Here is a 14,356-nt window from a genome sequence, read left to right on the forward strand (position 1 = left end):
TCCTTTATATTTTTGGCCAGTTTTCCTTCATAGTTCATCTTTTCTCTGTGTATTGCCTTTTTAGTTATCCGCTGTTGCTCTTTAAAAGCTTCCCAGTCCTCCGGCTTCCCACTCATCTTTGCTATGTTATACTTCTCTTTTATTTTTATACAGTCCTTAACTTCCCTCGTCAGCCACGGCTGCCCCCGCCTCCCGTTAGGATCTTTCTTCCTCTTTGGTATGAACTGATCCTGCACCTTCTGCATTATATTCAGAAATACCTGCCATTGTTGTTCCACTGCCATCCCTGATAGGGTATTGTACCACTGAACTTTGGCCAGCTCCTCCCTCATAGCTCCATAGTTCCCTTTATTCAACTGCAATACTGACACTTCCGATTCTCCCTTCTCCCTCTCAAACTGCAGATTAAAACGTATCATATTATGGTCACTACCTCCTAATGGCTCCTTTACTTTGAGGTCCCTGATCAAATCCGGTTCATTGCACAACACCAGATCCAGAATTGCCGCCTCCCTGGTAGGCTCCAGTATAAGCTGTTCTAAGAATCCATCTCGGAGGCACTCAACAAACTCCCTTTCTTGTGGTCCAGTACCATCCTGATTCTCCCAGTCTACCCGCATGTTGAAATCTCCCATAACAACTGTAGTTATACCTTTGTGACAGGCCAATTTCAACTCTTGATTCAACCTGCACCCTACCTCCTGACTACTGTTTGGGGGCCTGGAGATAACTCTCATTAGGGTCTTTCTACCCTTAGAATTTCTCAGCTCTATCCATACTGACTCTACATCTCCTGACTCTATGTCCCCCCTCGCAAAGGACCGAATATCATTCCTCACCAACAGGGCTACCCCACCCCCTCTGCCCACCGGTCTGTCCTTTCGATAGCACGTATAGCCTTCATTTCCCAGGCCCTGTCCACTTGAAGCCACGTCTCAGTTATCCCCACAACATCATACTTGCCAACTTCCAACTGAGCCTCAAGCTCTTCCATCTTATATCTTATGCTTCTTGCATTCATATATAATATTTTTAATTTGTTTCTCCCCTCACCCTTCCTATCAGTCCGTATTTCACTTGGCCATACTGTACGATCCCTTCTTGAGTTTTCTGCTCTGTTGATTCTGTTGTCCTCCTTAACCTCTCTTATTCTCACTTTCCTTTTAACTTCATTCTTAAATTTCCAGTTTGCCCCCCCCCCCCCCCATTACTTAGTTTAAACACACCTGTGTTGCAGTTGCAAACCTGCCTGCCAGAAAGCTGGTCCCCCGAATATTAAGATGCAAACCGTCCCTCCTGTACAATTTATTCTTACCCCAAAACATACCCCAGTGATCCAAGAATTTAAATCCTTGCTTCCGACACCAGTCCCTCAGCCACACGTTCAGGTCCATTATCTCTCTGTTCCTGCCCTCTCCAGCTTGAGGAATTGGAAGCAAACCAGAGATAAGCACCCTGGAAGTCCTGCTTTTCAGCCTTCTTCCGAGTTCTCTGAAGTCCCGCTGTAGAATGCTCCTCCTTTTCTTCCTGACGTCATTTTTGCCGACATGCACCACCACCTCTGGGTCTTCACCTTCACCCTTGAGGATTCACTGCACTCTATCAGTGACGTCCTGGATCCTGGCACCAGGAAGGCAACACACCATCCTCAAATCTTGCCTGTTGCCACAGAAACCCCTGTCAGTCCCTCTCACAATGGAGTCCCCTATTGCCACAGCTCTCCGTGATGACTGACTTCTCGGCTCTGCCTCTACAGCAATTTTTGACTTGCAGACCTGTCCACCTCTCGGACTGGCAGTGTCGTCTGTCTCGGCAGTTTCCAAGACAGTCAGCCTGTTTACAATAGCTGCTTCCCCTGGGGTCGCTTGTACTTCATTCATGTCTTCCTTTGTCATCGACATCCCCCTTCTCTCTTCAAGTATCCTCGGTGTAGTGACCTTGCTGAAGGTCCTGTCCAGAAAATTCTCATTCTCTCAGATGAGCCTGAGGTCTTCTAGTTCTTTCTTCAGTGCTGCAACAACCTCCTTCAGAAGCTGAATGTGTACACACTTACACAGTTATAGGAGCCAGAAACATCATCAGTGTCCCTGACCTCCCACATCATGCATGCAGCACACTGAATCAGCTTGGCAGTCATGTCGTCATCCTCAAATCTTACTAACTTGCTCCAATTCGTCTTATGCTGTCGTTGGAATACGTTCCATTGATCTCAGTCAAAATGAGGACACATTGACATTTGTGAATGTGGGTATGTTTAAGTGAACTGAAGCACCTCTATAACGTTTTAATAAACTGGAATCTAAAGTTTTTTTTAAAATCAATTCCATTTTGGGATGCTTGTTTAATTATGCATGATCTACAGGCTCAGGCCTTGCATGTCGCTATGTTATTAATGATTTAGAAACAAAATAATTACTTTATTTTCATGAACTTCAAGGGCATAAATGAAGCTGTGCAATCCAACATGGAATTTTTAAATTATTGGCATTTCTGGTTAGTCGTTGCCTTGAACGGGAAGGTCAGCATCCAAAATATTTGGAATAACTTGCTGACTGACAGCAAGTAGACTTATGTTCTGAGCCGAATGTCCATCTAATTCTTCTTTGTTTTGTTTTGAAACAATAGTTTAAGAAATAATTTAAAATAATTCAAATGTTGCTATGAGGAAGAAACAAGACATAGGAATAGGAGTAGAACATTCAGCCCTCAAGTTTGTTCTGCCATTCTTTGAGGTCATAGCTGATCTGTGTCTTAACTGCTATACCTACCTTTTGCCCGTATTCCTCAATATCTTTGCTTAACAAAAATTTATCTATCTCAGATTTAAAATTTACAAATCATCTCATGTCAACTGCCATTTGTGGAAGAGGGTTCTGAACATTTATCATCCTTTGTGTGCAGAAGTGCTTCCTAACGTAGTTTGGCCTGAATTTTAAGGCTTGGCCCCAAGTTCTAGAATCCTCAACCAATGAAAATAGTTTCTGGATGTGAGTTTGCTCGCTGAGCTGGAAGGTTAGTTTTCAGACATTACGTCACCATTCTAGGTAACATCATCAGTGACAATGCTGTGAAGGCTTCGTCGGAGGCTCACTGATGATGTTATCTAGAATGGTGACGAAACGTTTGAAAACTAACCTTCCAGCTCAGCGAGCAAACTCACATCCAGAAACTCAACCTGAGCTACAAACCTTCTCAAAACTCGCTAATGAAAATAGTCTTATCTTCATCGCCCATTTCCCATTCATATCTTAAAGATTTTGATCAGATCATTTCTGAATCTTCTAAATTCTAGAGAGAACAGGCCTAACTTTTATGATCTGTCTTCATAACTTAGCCCCTGAAGTTCAGCTATTATACTTACAAACCGTGTGGTATTCTCTTGAAGGTCGATATACCCTTCCTAAGGTGTGGTGCCCAGATCTGTTCACAGTACTGTAAGTGAGATCAAACCAGGGTTTTATAGCTTCCACATAACATCTGCTTTTTTAAACTCCAGTCCTGTAGATTTAATGGCCAGTGTTGTTAATTACTGAGTTTGAACAGTTATGTTTAGTGCATGATGTGTGATGTTAATTTTTAATTGTTAGTCTGAAGTGTTCTTTAATTTGTTGAATTTTGCTGTAGGCTGATTCCATTAGACAGTTGTCAAATCAACAGAGGAACCGAATGCTTGAAATTAAGAAACCAAATTCATCTGTAAGAAGTTCAATGGTAAGCTGTAATCAAGAAAAGACTCTGAAAACATGAATGTAAAAGTAAAATGCTAATTAATTTGTATAAATGTCATTTTAAAAAATTGTTACAGTTGGCTTAGATTTTGTAGTGGAAGTAAGAGTGAAACTATTATCACCATATTTATGGAATAAATCAGAGCAACTTCTGGCATCTGTGCATGTGCAATTGAATATTGAAATCAGGAAATAGCTATTTGCATTATCCTGCCCTCCTCCAATCTAATTTAGGTGGAAATGCATAAATTTGTGGTACTTATGTACTAGATACCCACTAAACATTCCAGAAAAGGTTAGAATTTGCCCATTTAATTACATTTCAATTTTTAACAGCATTGTCAATGTTGACTGCTGCTAAACAATCTCTCTGACGCTGACACTGAAAATTAACGTGTAAAGTTTTCAAGAAGATTTGTAGCTTGGGTTGTGGATGAGGTTGTAAACATGCACGCTGAGCCAGTGGGCTTGGTTGCAAGCATTTTGCCACCCTGCTTGGTAACAACTGGAAGTGCACCAATGACGTTACCTGGCAGGATGACAGAATGCTTGCAACCAAACCCACCGACTCAGCGTGCATGTCTACAACCTCGACCACAACCCCAGCTGCAGATCTTCTCAAACTTTATACACCTACAGGTGCAACACCCTCAAACTGGGCCACGGATGGGAAACAAAAGCCATCTGGCTGAGCGCGACCCGCAAACAACTATACTTGCTGCACAAATATCTCAGAAAGCAGGTACTACCACAAAGCTTAGCATATAAACTGCCTATCAACAGTCCACAGGTATGGAGGACAGCTGAACAGAATGGATGCAGAATGATAGGGGTTATGATCAACAATGCCCACAACTGCCTCAACAAATACAAGCCAGAGATTGCACACCAAAAACTCTCTTACAATGCAACGGACCAGGAATGGACATCCACAGTGGAACAAGTCATCAGCATACAAAACAGCAAAATACCGTAACAGAGAAGAGAATAGCCCTCCAAGAAAAACTGACCAAAATCAGCTGCATCAGTGACACTGACAACACAGATTCATGGATTTAAAAACATCTCAGACCGGCCACTCACAGACACTGAGAAGACACTCCTAGTATGTAGACTGAATTATAATTACAGAGATGCACCAAAGATTGACTGCCTGGCTGCACTGGAATTGACACTAAAGAGCAATAGACTTGTGGAAGTACAACAGACCATCAGACAGACAGTCCCTATACTGAGCAAAAAAAAAGGTAAGTAGAACCCATTGAACACAGAAAAGAGGAAAGCCCAGGAAAGGCTCAAGAAAGACAGGAACATTGTAATCTTACCAACAGCCAAAGGATGCATGACAGTTATCCCCAATAGAGCTCAATATATTGAGAAAGCTAATGCACTACTAGCAGATGCTGATACCTGCCAACAGATGGCGATAGACCTGACACCACCATCAGGGAACAGTTGCAAAGACCCTGAAGAAATTACTTGTTGATGTCTCCTAACAAAAAAATGAAGCCAGAGGGACCCAACACACCCCACTTCTATGCCCTGCCCAAGTTACTCAAACTGGGGGACCCCTCAGACCTACAACAGAAATTGAAATATTTAGTTGACACTACTTCCACTTTTATACCAAGAATTCCTCAACATGGTCGAGGATGAGATGATGTTTTTCGATGTAACAGCACTATTTACATCCATAAACATCGACTTAGCCAAAGAGACTGTTGCCACACTACTGGACAAATCAAGTAGGCAGACAACCCAGGACAGGAACAGCACTCACCACTATACAACCCGAGCTCTGGGTCCGCTATGTAGATCACACCTTCATGATTATCAAATGCACAAAACTAGAAGAAACCCACCGACACGCAAACAACATCCTCATCGGCAGAAAATTCGAAAAAGAAGAGAACAACAACAGACTACCCTTCCTAGACATAATGATAGAAAACAAAAATAACAGGGAACTCCAGACTAGCATAAATAGAAAGACTCTGGATGTGAGTTCGCTCGCTGAGCTGGAAGGTTAGTTTTCAGACGTTTCGTCACCATTCTAGGTAACATCATCAGTGAACCTCTGACGAAGCGCTGGTGTTATGTCCCGCTTTCTATTTATCTGGTTAGGTTTCCTTGGGTTGGTGATGTCATTTCCTGTTCTTTTTCTCAGGGGATGGTAGATTGATTTGGAGCCAATGTGTTTGTTGATGGAGTTCCGGTTGGAATGCCATGCTTCTATGAATTCTCGTGAGTGTCTCTGTTTGGCTTGTCCTAGGATGGATGTGTTGTCCCAATCAAAGTGGTGTCCTTCCTCATCTGTATGTAAGGATACGAGTGATAGTGGGTCATGTTGTTTTGTGGCTAGTTGATGTTCATGTATCCTGGTGGCTAGCTTTCTACATTAAAACACTACATTGGACAAACAAGCTAGCCACCAGGATACATGAACATCAACTAGCCACAAAACAACATGACCCACTATCACTCGTATCCTTACATACAGATGAGGAAGGACACCACTTTGATTGGGACAACACATCCATCCTAGGACAAGCCAAACAGAGACACTCACGAGAATTCATAGAAGCATGGCATTCCAACCGGAACTCCATCAACAAACACATTGGCTCCAAATCAATCTACCATCCCCTGAGAAAAAGAACAGGAAATGACATCACCAACACAGGAAATGACATCACCAAACCCAAGGAAACCTAACCAGATAAATAGAAAGCGGGACATAACACCAGCGCTTCGTCGGAGGTTCACTGATGATGTTACCTAGAATGGTGACGAAACGTCTGAAAACTAACCTTGCAGCTCAGCGAGCAAACTCACATCCAGAACCTCAACCTGAGCTACAAATCTTCTCAAAACTCGCTAGCACCTGTTGGTGCATTACGCTAAAACTGGCCTGAAGATGGGAAACCAATGCCATCCGACAGAGTGCCACCCGCGAACAGCTGTACTTCCTGCATGAATGCCTAAGGAAACAGGTACTACCCAAATGTCTCAAATACAAACCTCCCCTTAACACCCCACTAGCCAAAAGAATAGCTGAGCAAAACGGCCGCAGAATGCTTCAAGAAATGATCAATGATGCTCACATCAGACTCCATAAATACAACCAGGAAATTTCGCGCCAAAAAACTTTACTCACTAACGCGACAGACCATGAATGGATAGACACAGTACAACGAGCCATAGACATCAGACAATGGCAAACACAGAAAACGAAAAAACTAGACAAACTCACACAAAATAACAACACAGACAACACAGAAGCATGGATTTAAAAAAACTTATCTGACCGACCATTAACAGACACTGAAAAAGCCGTCTTAGTAAGAGGATTAAATTACAACTTGCGGGATGCGGACAAGAAAGATTTCTTAGCAGCGTTAGAAGCAACACTGAAAGACAACAAACTCACAGAAGAAACCCAGCAAACCATCAGACAGACAGTCGCACCAACACTAAGCAGGAAAAAGGAAGAAAACACACTCAATACATAAGAAAGGAAAGCCCTAAAAGGACTCTAAAAAAGATAAAAACATCGTTATCCTACCTGCAGACAAAGGACGCTTGACAGTCATCTTAAACCAAACACACTACATTGAGAAAGCGAACGCACTGCTTGCAGATAACGACACTCACCAACAGGTGGCGATAGACCCGACCCCACAACTAGAGAACTGAATCACAGCCTTACTCAAAAAACTTCAAAAATCTGGAGAATTAAACAAGAGAGACTTCCAAAAAATGAAACCAGATGGATCCAACACACCATGCTTCTACGGACTACCAAAAATTCACAAACCAGGAGCCCCCCTCAGACCCACAGTGTCGCTACCTGGAACACCAACCTACAGATTAGCCAAGGAACTACAAAGACTAAAACACCTAGTAGAAGACTCCCACCACTCCATTCGCTCCACCCAAGAATTCCTGAACACCGTCAAAGACACCAAGATAGAAGAGGATGAAATAATGGTCTCCTTTGACGTAATAGCCCTGTTCACATCCATCAACATCAACCTGGCCAAAGAAACACTGACGACACTATTAGAAGAACAGAAGACACATACACCAGACACCACTAACCTCATCAGCAAGGACAACATCATCAAGCTAGTGGACCTATGCCGCACCACCCACTCCACTTTCAATAACAAAACCTACAGACAAACCAACGGTACACCCATGGGATCTCTGATATCAGGGTTCTTAGCAGAGGCAGTAATGCAGAGACTGGAACAAACAGCTCTGCCAATCATCCAACCCAAACTTCGGGTCCGCTATGTGGATGACACCTTTGTCATCACTAAACAAAACAAATTAGAGGAAACATTCAAGACCATCAGTAATACCGTTACTGGCATAACATTCACAAAAGAGGAGGAAAACAACAACAAACTTTCATTCCTAGATGTCACAGTAGAGCGAACAGCCAATAGGGAACTTCAAACCAGCGTCTACAGGAAAACAACACATACGGACCAAATACTGAACTACAGGAGCAACCATCCCAACACCCACAAACGAAGCTGCATTAGAACATTATTCCAACGAGCCACCACACAGAGCAGAGGAAAATTACCACCTATACAGTGTAATCAAAAAGAATGGGTACCCTATGAACACAGTCCGCCGATTCCTCAGCAACAAACCCAAACAAACAGACAAAACGGGCCCAGAAACCATAACCACTCTCCCCTACATCAAAGACATTTCCGAAATGACTGCTAGACTACTCGGACCCCTTGGCATCAGGGTAGCCCACAAACCCACCAACACACTAAAACAGCAGCTAACGAACTTAAAAAACTCTATACAGACAACAAACAAAACGAACATCATCTACAAAATACCTCGCAAGAACTGTGACAAACACTACATTGGACAAACTGGCAGAAAGCTAGCCACCAGGATACATGAACATCAACTAGCCACAAAACGACATGACCCACTATCACTCGTATCCTTACATACAGATAAGGAAGGACACCACTTTGATTGGGACAACACATCCACCCTAGGACAAGCCAAACAGAGACATGCATGAGAATTCCTAGAAGCATGGCATTCCAACCGGAACTCCATCAACAAACACACTGGCTCCAAATCAATCTACCATCCCCTGAGAAAAAGAACAGGAAATGACATCACCAATGCAGGACATGACATCACCAACCCAAGGAAACCTCACCAGATAAATAGAAAGCGGGACATAACACCAGTGCTTCGTCGGAGGCTCACTGATGATGTTACCTAGAATGGTGACGAAACGTCTGAAAACTAACCTTGCGGCTCAGCAAGCAAACTCACATCCAGAACCTCAACCTGAGCTACAAATCTTCTCAAAACTCTATAGAAAGACTACACATACAGACCGGATACTCAATTACACAAGCAACCACCCCATCGTCCACAAATGTAGCTGCATCAGGACACTGTTTAAATGAACCACAGCACATTACAGCAACCTGAAACTACGCAAAACAGAAAAGGAACACCTACACAGTCTTCAAGAGGAATGGATACCCAAAAAACACAGTCCACCATTACCTCAGAGACAGACCGTAATGGGAAGAGACAACATGACCAGATTCACTAATCACCCTGATGTACATTTCAGAGATGACCACGACAACTCAGACCCCTCAGCATCAGGGTAGCCTACAGACCGAAAGCCAACCCACGACAGCTACTGATGAACACAAAGGATCCTATACCCAAAACCAGCAAAACCGACATAATGTATAAAATACCATGCAAGGACTGTGAGAAACACTGCATTGGCCAAACCAGAAGAAAACTGACAATGTGGATACATGAACCCCAGCTAGCCGCCAAGTGACATCAGCAATTCTCACTATGTATAGACAACGAGGGACACTAATTCAACTGGGACAACACCTCCATAGAGATCATAAGAACTGCAGATGCTGGAGTCTGAGATAATACAGTGTGGAGCTGGAGGAACACAGCAGGCCGGGCAGCATTGGAGGAGCAGGAAAGTTGACGTTTCGGGTCAGAAAAAGAAGAAGGGTCCCAACCCGAAACATCAACTTTCCTGCTCCTCCAATGCTGCCTGGCCTGCTTGGTTCCTCCAGTTCCATACAACACATCCATAATCGCACAAGCCAAACAGAGACAGGCCAGGGAATTCCTGGAGGCCTGGTATTCTAATCGGAACTCCATCAACAAACACTTTTTGAATTAGACACTGTGTACACACCGTTCAGAAACAGACCGGAAGTGGTACCAAACACTCCAACAAATTGAGGCATATAAATAACAAATGGGACAGAACACCAACGCTTCACCACGGTGCACTGACGATGTTAACTAGCAGGGTGATGAAATGTTTGCAACCAAATCCACCAGCTGGGTGATCATGTCTACAACCTCAAAATTATTTTCGACTTGTCTTGCCCTTTAAGGTGTTAATAAATTTTGGAAATATAATTTTTTTGTTACCTCCTGAAGAAGGGTAACTGGATCCAGATGTTAACTCTGCTTTTCTCTCCACAGATGCTGCCAGACCTGCTGAGTCTTTCCAGCATTTTCTTTTTGTTTGGTTTCAGATATCCCACATCCACAGTACTTTGTTTTTATTTTTACCTCAGCTTTTTGTTTTTCATCTCTCTTAATTCCATATAGCTATTCTTAAGAGATGGTAGGAACTGCAGATGCTGGAGAATCTGAGATAACAAGTTGTAGAACTGGATGAACACCACGAGCCACGCAGCAGCAGAGGAGCTGGAAGGCTGACGTTTCGGGCCTAGACCCTTCTTCAGAAACGGGGGAGGGGATGGGGCTTCTGAAATAAATAGGGAGAGAGGGGGAGGTGGATAGAAGATGTACAGAGGAGAAGAGAGGTGGGGAGGAGACAGATAGGTCAAAGAGGCAGGGGTGGACCCAAGAAAAGTTGAGTGCAGGTGGGGAGGTAGGGAGGAGGTCAGTCAGCCCAGGGAGGACGAGCAGGTCAAGGGGAAGGAGTGAGGTTACTAAGTAGAAGATGGGGCTGGGTCTTGAGGGGGATAGGTGGGAGGAAGGACAGGCTAGGGAAGCGGGGGCTGACCTATCTCCCACCTACAGTCACCTATTTCTGGATCTACCCCAGCCTCTTTGACCTGTCTGTCTCCTCTCCACCTATCTTCTCCTCTACCCATGCGCCATCCGCCTCCCCCTCCCTATGTATTTCAGAACCTCCTTCCCCTCCCCCAATTATGAAGAAGGGTGTCAGCCCGAAACGTCAGCCTTCCTGCTCATCTGATCTAGTTATTCTTAAATTTACTTTCTACAATTAATTTCACATTGAATTATTTATTCTAACTTGGATTGTCTGCTTTAGATTCTGCTTGTCTCAGTGAGGATTCTTCAATCTGATCGTGGAATCAAACACTTGCTTAACCTGCTAATACTCATTACAGAGATAATGGCCTGCTGTGTTCATCCAGCCTCACATTTTATTATCTTGGAATACTCATTACAGTTTGTGTAAAGAGAGCGGTGTTGATTTGACTCTAACAATTGCTAATTACAGTGCAAAAGTTCACAGGAAGTTGTTAGCTTAAACAATGAGCATCTTTCACTTGCTGCTAACTACAAAATGTGTGTCATTGTTCTTATACAATACATTATCAGACCTTTAAAATGATAGTATCACAAAGTTAATGTCTTTGAAATGGTATTTCTGTTTTGTAGACATGTGCAGTCACTTTTTTACAGACATGCAAATTAGGAATACAAAAAGTTTACTTGTCCCCTTGAGTCCGTTCCACAGTTCAGTTAGATCATGTCTGATTTAATTGTGTTTTGAATTCCATCCATCCATCCGCAAGAAACTTTGACTCAAATGTTTACTGAGTATCTACTTGTGTCATTAATGTAGTGGCCAGGTAAATGTGAGAGAAGAATGGAAATTTGAAGTGAAAGTAATTAATTTTTTGAATTCCAGACAAGAGCAGGAAGCTATATTGATGCAATCATTGATGTATCAGAGGAAGAGTCTTGGGGCGAGGGGGAAGACTAGGACTTGAAAAGGGAATGTTCACATGCTCCACAAAGCGACAGGCATAACTGGGACCCATCTGGAAGTATAGAGCAATTGTAAATCCATGACAAAGAGAAGGCAGCAGGGGCCAAGAAACTGGAAATTGTGGAACTGGCATAAAACATCATAAAAATCACAAATTAGGTGGTAAGAGACTGAACAAGGGAGGAAGAAGTATTCAATATGGAAAGAAATGAGTTCAGTGGAGCAGGAACAGACTGAAACAATGGGTGTACCACAACAGCCCTATCGTGGATTTTGGGAAGATGGTAGAAGCTGACTGTGCAGGATTGAGGTCTGTAGGAGGAAGATTTATAGAGCAGATGAGTTAGTGTGACAGCCTTGTAAACAAGTTTTATGTTCATTAACGAGGCTGTGGTCCTGTGGAGGAAAAGAAAATGTCTGAGACTTGGTGCTCAGCCTCTGAAAAATAGATAACAGCCTACCAAATGACAATGCCACAAGTTTGATAACATAATCAAAGCTGGACTTGAAAGAACAGAGTGCAGCATGTTTGGGGCCAGGGCAAGACAATTTAGAATGGGTGAGGGGAACTGAGAACTGAAGGACTGTCACATCAACACCAGCTCACTATCTGCCTGGTTGGCAGATTGACCACACTTCATCTAGTGGCAGAAATTGGTATCTGCGGGGTCCAGGAATTGATGAAATACTGTACTTTCATTCCTTTTTTTTTGCTTAAAAGCTGGAATAGAAGCACAGGGCAAGAGGGGTCAGCTAAAGAAGTGTCCAGTAGTTGTGTGCTATTCTACACAATTGAACTCAATTAAGATGATGTATTTTAAGAGGATAGGTACATAGGAACTGCTTGACTGTAGAAAAACCAGCTCCAATAATTCATTATAATAAAATGTGAGGCTGGATGAACACAGCAGGCCAAGCAGCATCTCAGGAGCACAAAATCTGACGTTTCAGGCCTAGACCCTTCTTCAGAGAGGGGGATGGGGTGAGGGTTCTGGAATAAATAGGGAGAGAGGGGGAGGCGGACCGAAGATGGAGAGAAAAGAAGATAGGTGGAGAGAGTATAGGTGGGGAGGTAGGGAGGGGATAGGTCAGTCCAGGGAAGACGGACAGGTCAAGGAGGTGGGATGAGGTTAGTAGGTAGATGGGGGTGCGGCTTGGGGTGGGAGGAAGGGATGGGTGAGAGGAAGAACAGGTTAGGGCGGCAGAGACAGGTTGGACTGGTTTTGGGATGCAGTGGGTGGGGGGGGAAGAGCTGGGCTGGTTGTGTGGTGCAGTGGGGGGAGGGGAAATTTTGAAACTGGTGAAGTCCACATTGATACCATTAGGCTGCAGGGTTCCCAGGCGGAATATGAGTTGCTGTTCCTGCAATCTACGGGTGGCATCATTGTGGCACTGCAGGAGGCCCATGATGGACATGTCATCTGAAGAATGGGAGGGGGAGTGGAAATGGTTTGCGACTGGGAGGTGCAGTTGTTTGTTGCGAACTGAGCGGAGGTGTTCTGCAAAGCGGTCTCCAAGCCTCCGCTTGGTTTCCCCAATGTAGAGGAAACCACAGTGGATCCACCCACTGCATCCCAAAACCAGTCCAACCTGTCTCTGCCTCCGCCTCCCTAACCTGTTCTTCCTCTCACCCATCCCTTCCTCCCACCCGAAGCCGCACCCCCATCTACCTACTAACCTCATCCCATCTCCTTGACCTGTCCGTCTTCCCTGGACTGACCTATCCCCTCCCTACCTCCACACCTATACTCTCTCCACCTATCTTCTTTTCTCTCCATCTTCGGTCCGCCTCCCCCTCTCTCCCTATTTATTCCAGAACCCTCACCCCATCCCCCTCTCTGATGAAAGGTCTAGGCCCGAAACGTCAGCTTTTGTGCTCCTGAGATGCTGCTCGGCCTGCTGTGTTCATCCAGCCTCACATTTTATTATCTTGGATTCTCCAGTATCTGCAGTTCCCATTATCTCCAATAATTCATTTTCTGTTATTCTAGTAATGACATAATGTCTCAGTATTATTGGTTGTTCCTGATCCTAGCAATTAGTTTTAGTTGAATTATAAGCCGAAGTTAACTTCCTAGTACCATTTGAACTGAACTGATCGGCAACAGTTTTAGTCCCACTGCGCCTTTAAAGCTATCTTTATTCAATTAGCTCTTTGTACATGATGTGTGTACAGATAATTACACTTGATACCAAAGCAATCGATGCTGACTGAATCCTTCTATTTTTTTTGAGATAATGAAAATAATTCCCTTTCTTATGAAAAGGTGCTTGTCCTCTAACAATTGCACTGAAATCAAAAATTTTGAATAAATGATTAAATGTAATTTTAACTGTTTTATGACTAGAGCATTGAATACTAAGCTATTATTCCAGACTTGAAAAGTAGTTCTTTGTATCCCTGTACTTTTTCACATCAAAATGTATCCGTCATTGTTGTGTCATGAAATATGTTTTTGCTTTTTTTCTCACACTGTGTGCATCACATGCACAGTTAAACTATGTCTACCGTTTATATTTTCAGAAAGTCAGTAGGTCTAGCAGCATCTGTGGAGAGAAAGCAAAGTTAGTGTTTTGGGTCCAG

General features: G+C 43.5%; 1 protein-coding gene across 1 annotated transcript in view; it reads left to right on the plus strand.

Moving 5' to 3' along the window:
- The window catches only part of nup42 (nucleoporin 42), a 28,008-nt gene that overhangs the window by 10,119 nt on the left and 3,533 nt on the right, over positions 1–14,356 (plus strand). Inside the window, exon 5 of the mRNA XM_048558093.2 lies at positions 3,625–3,711. Coding sequence (XP_048414050.1) covers positions 3,625–3,711 — 87 coding nt within the window. The remainder of the gene's footprint in view (positions 1–3,624; positions 3,712–14,356) is intronic.

Source organism: Stegostoma tigrinum, chromosome 2 (genome assembly GCF_030684315.1).
Source record: "Stegostoma tigrinum isolate sSteTig4 chromosome 2, sSteTig4.hap1, whole genome shotgun sequence".
Lineage (NCBI taxonomy): Eukaryota > Metazoa > Chordata > Chondrichthyes > Orectolobiformes > Stegostomatidae > Stegostoma > Stegostoma tigrinum.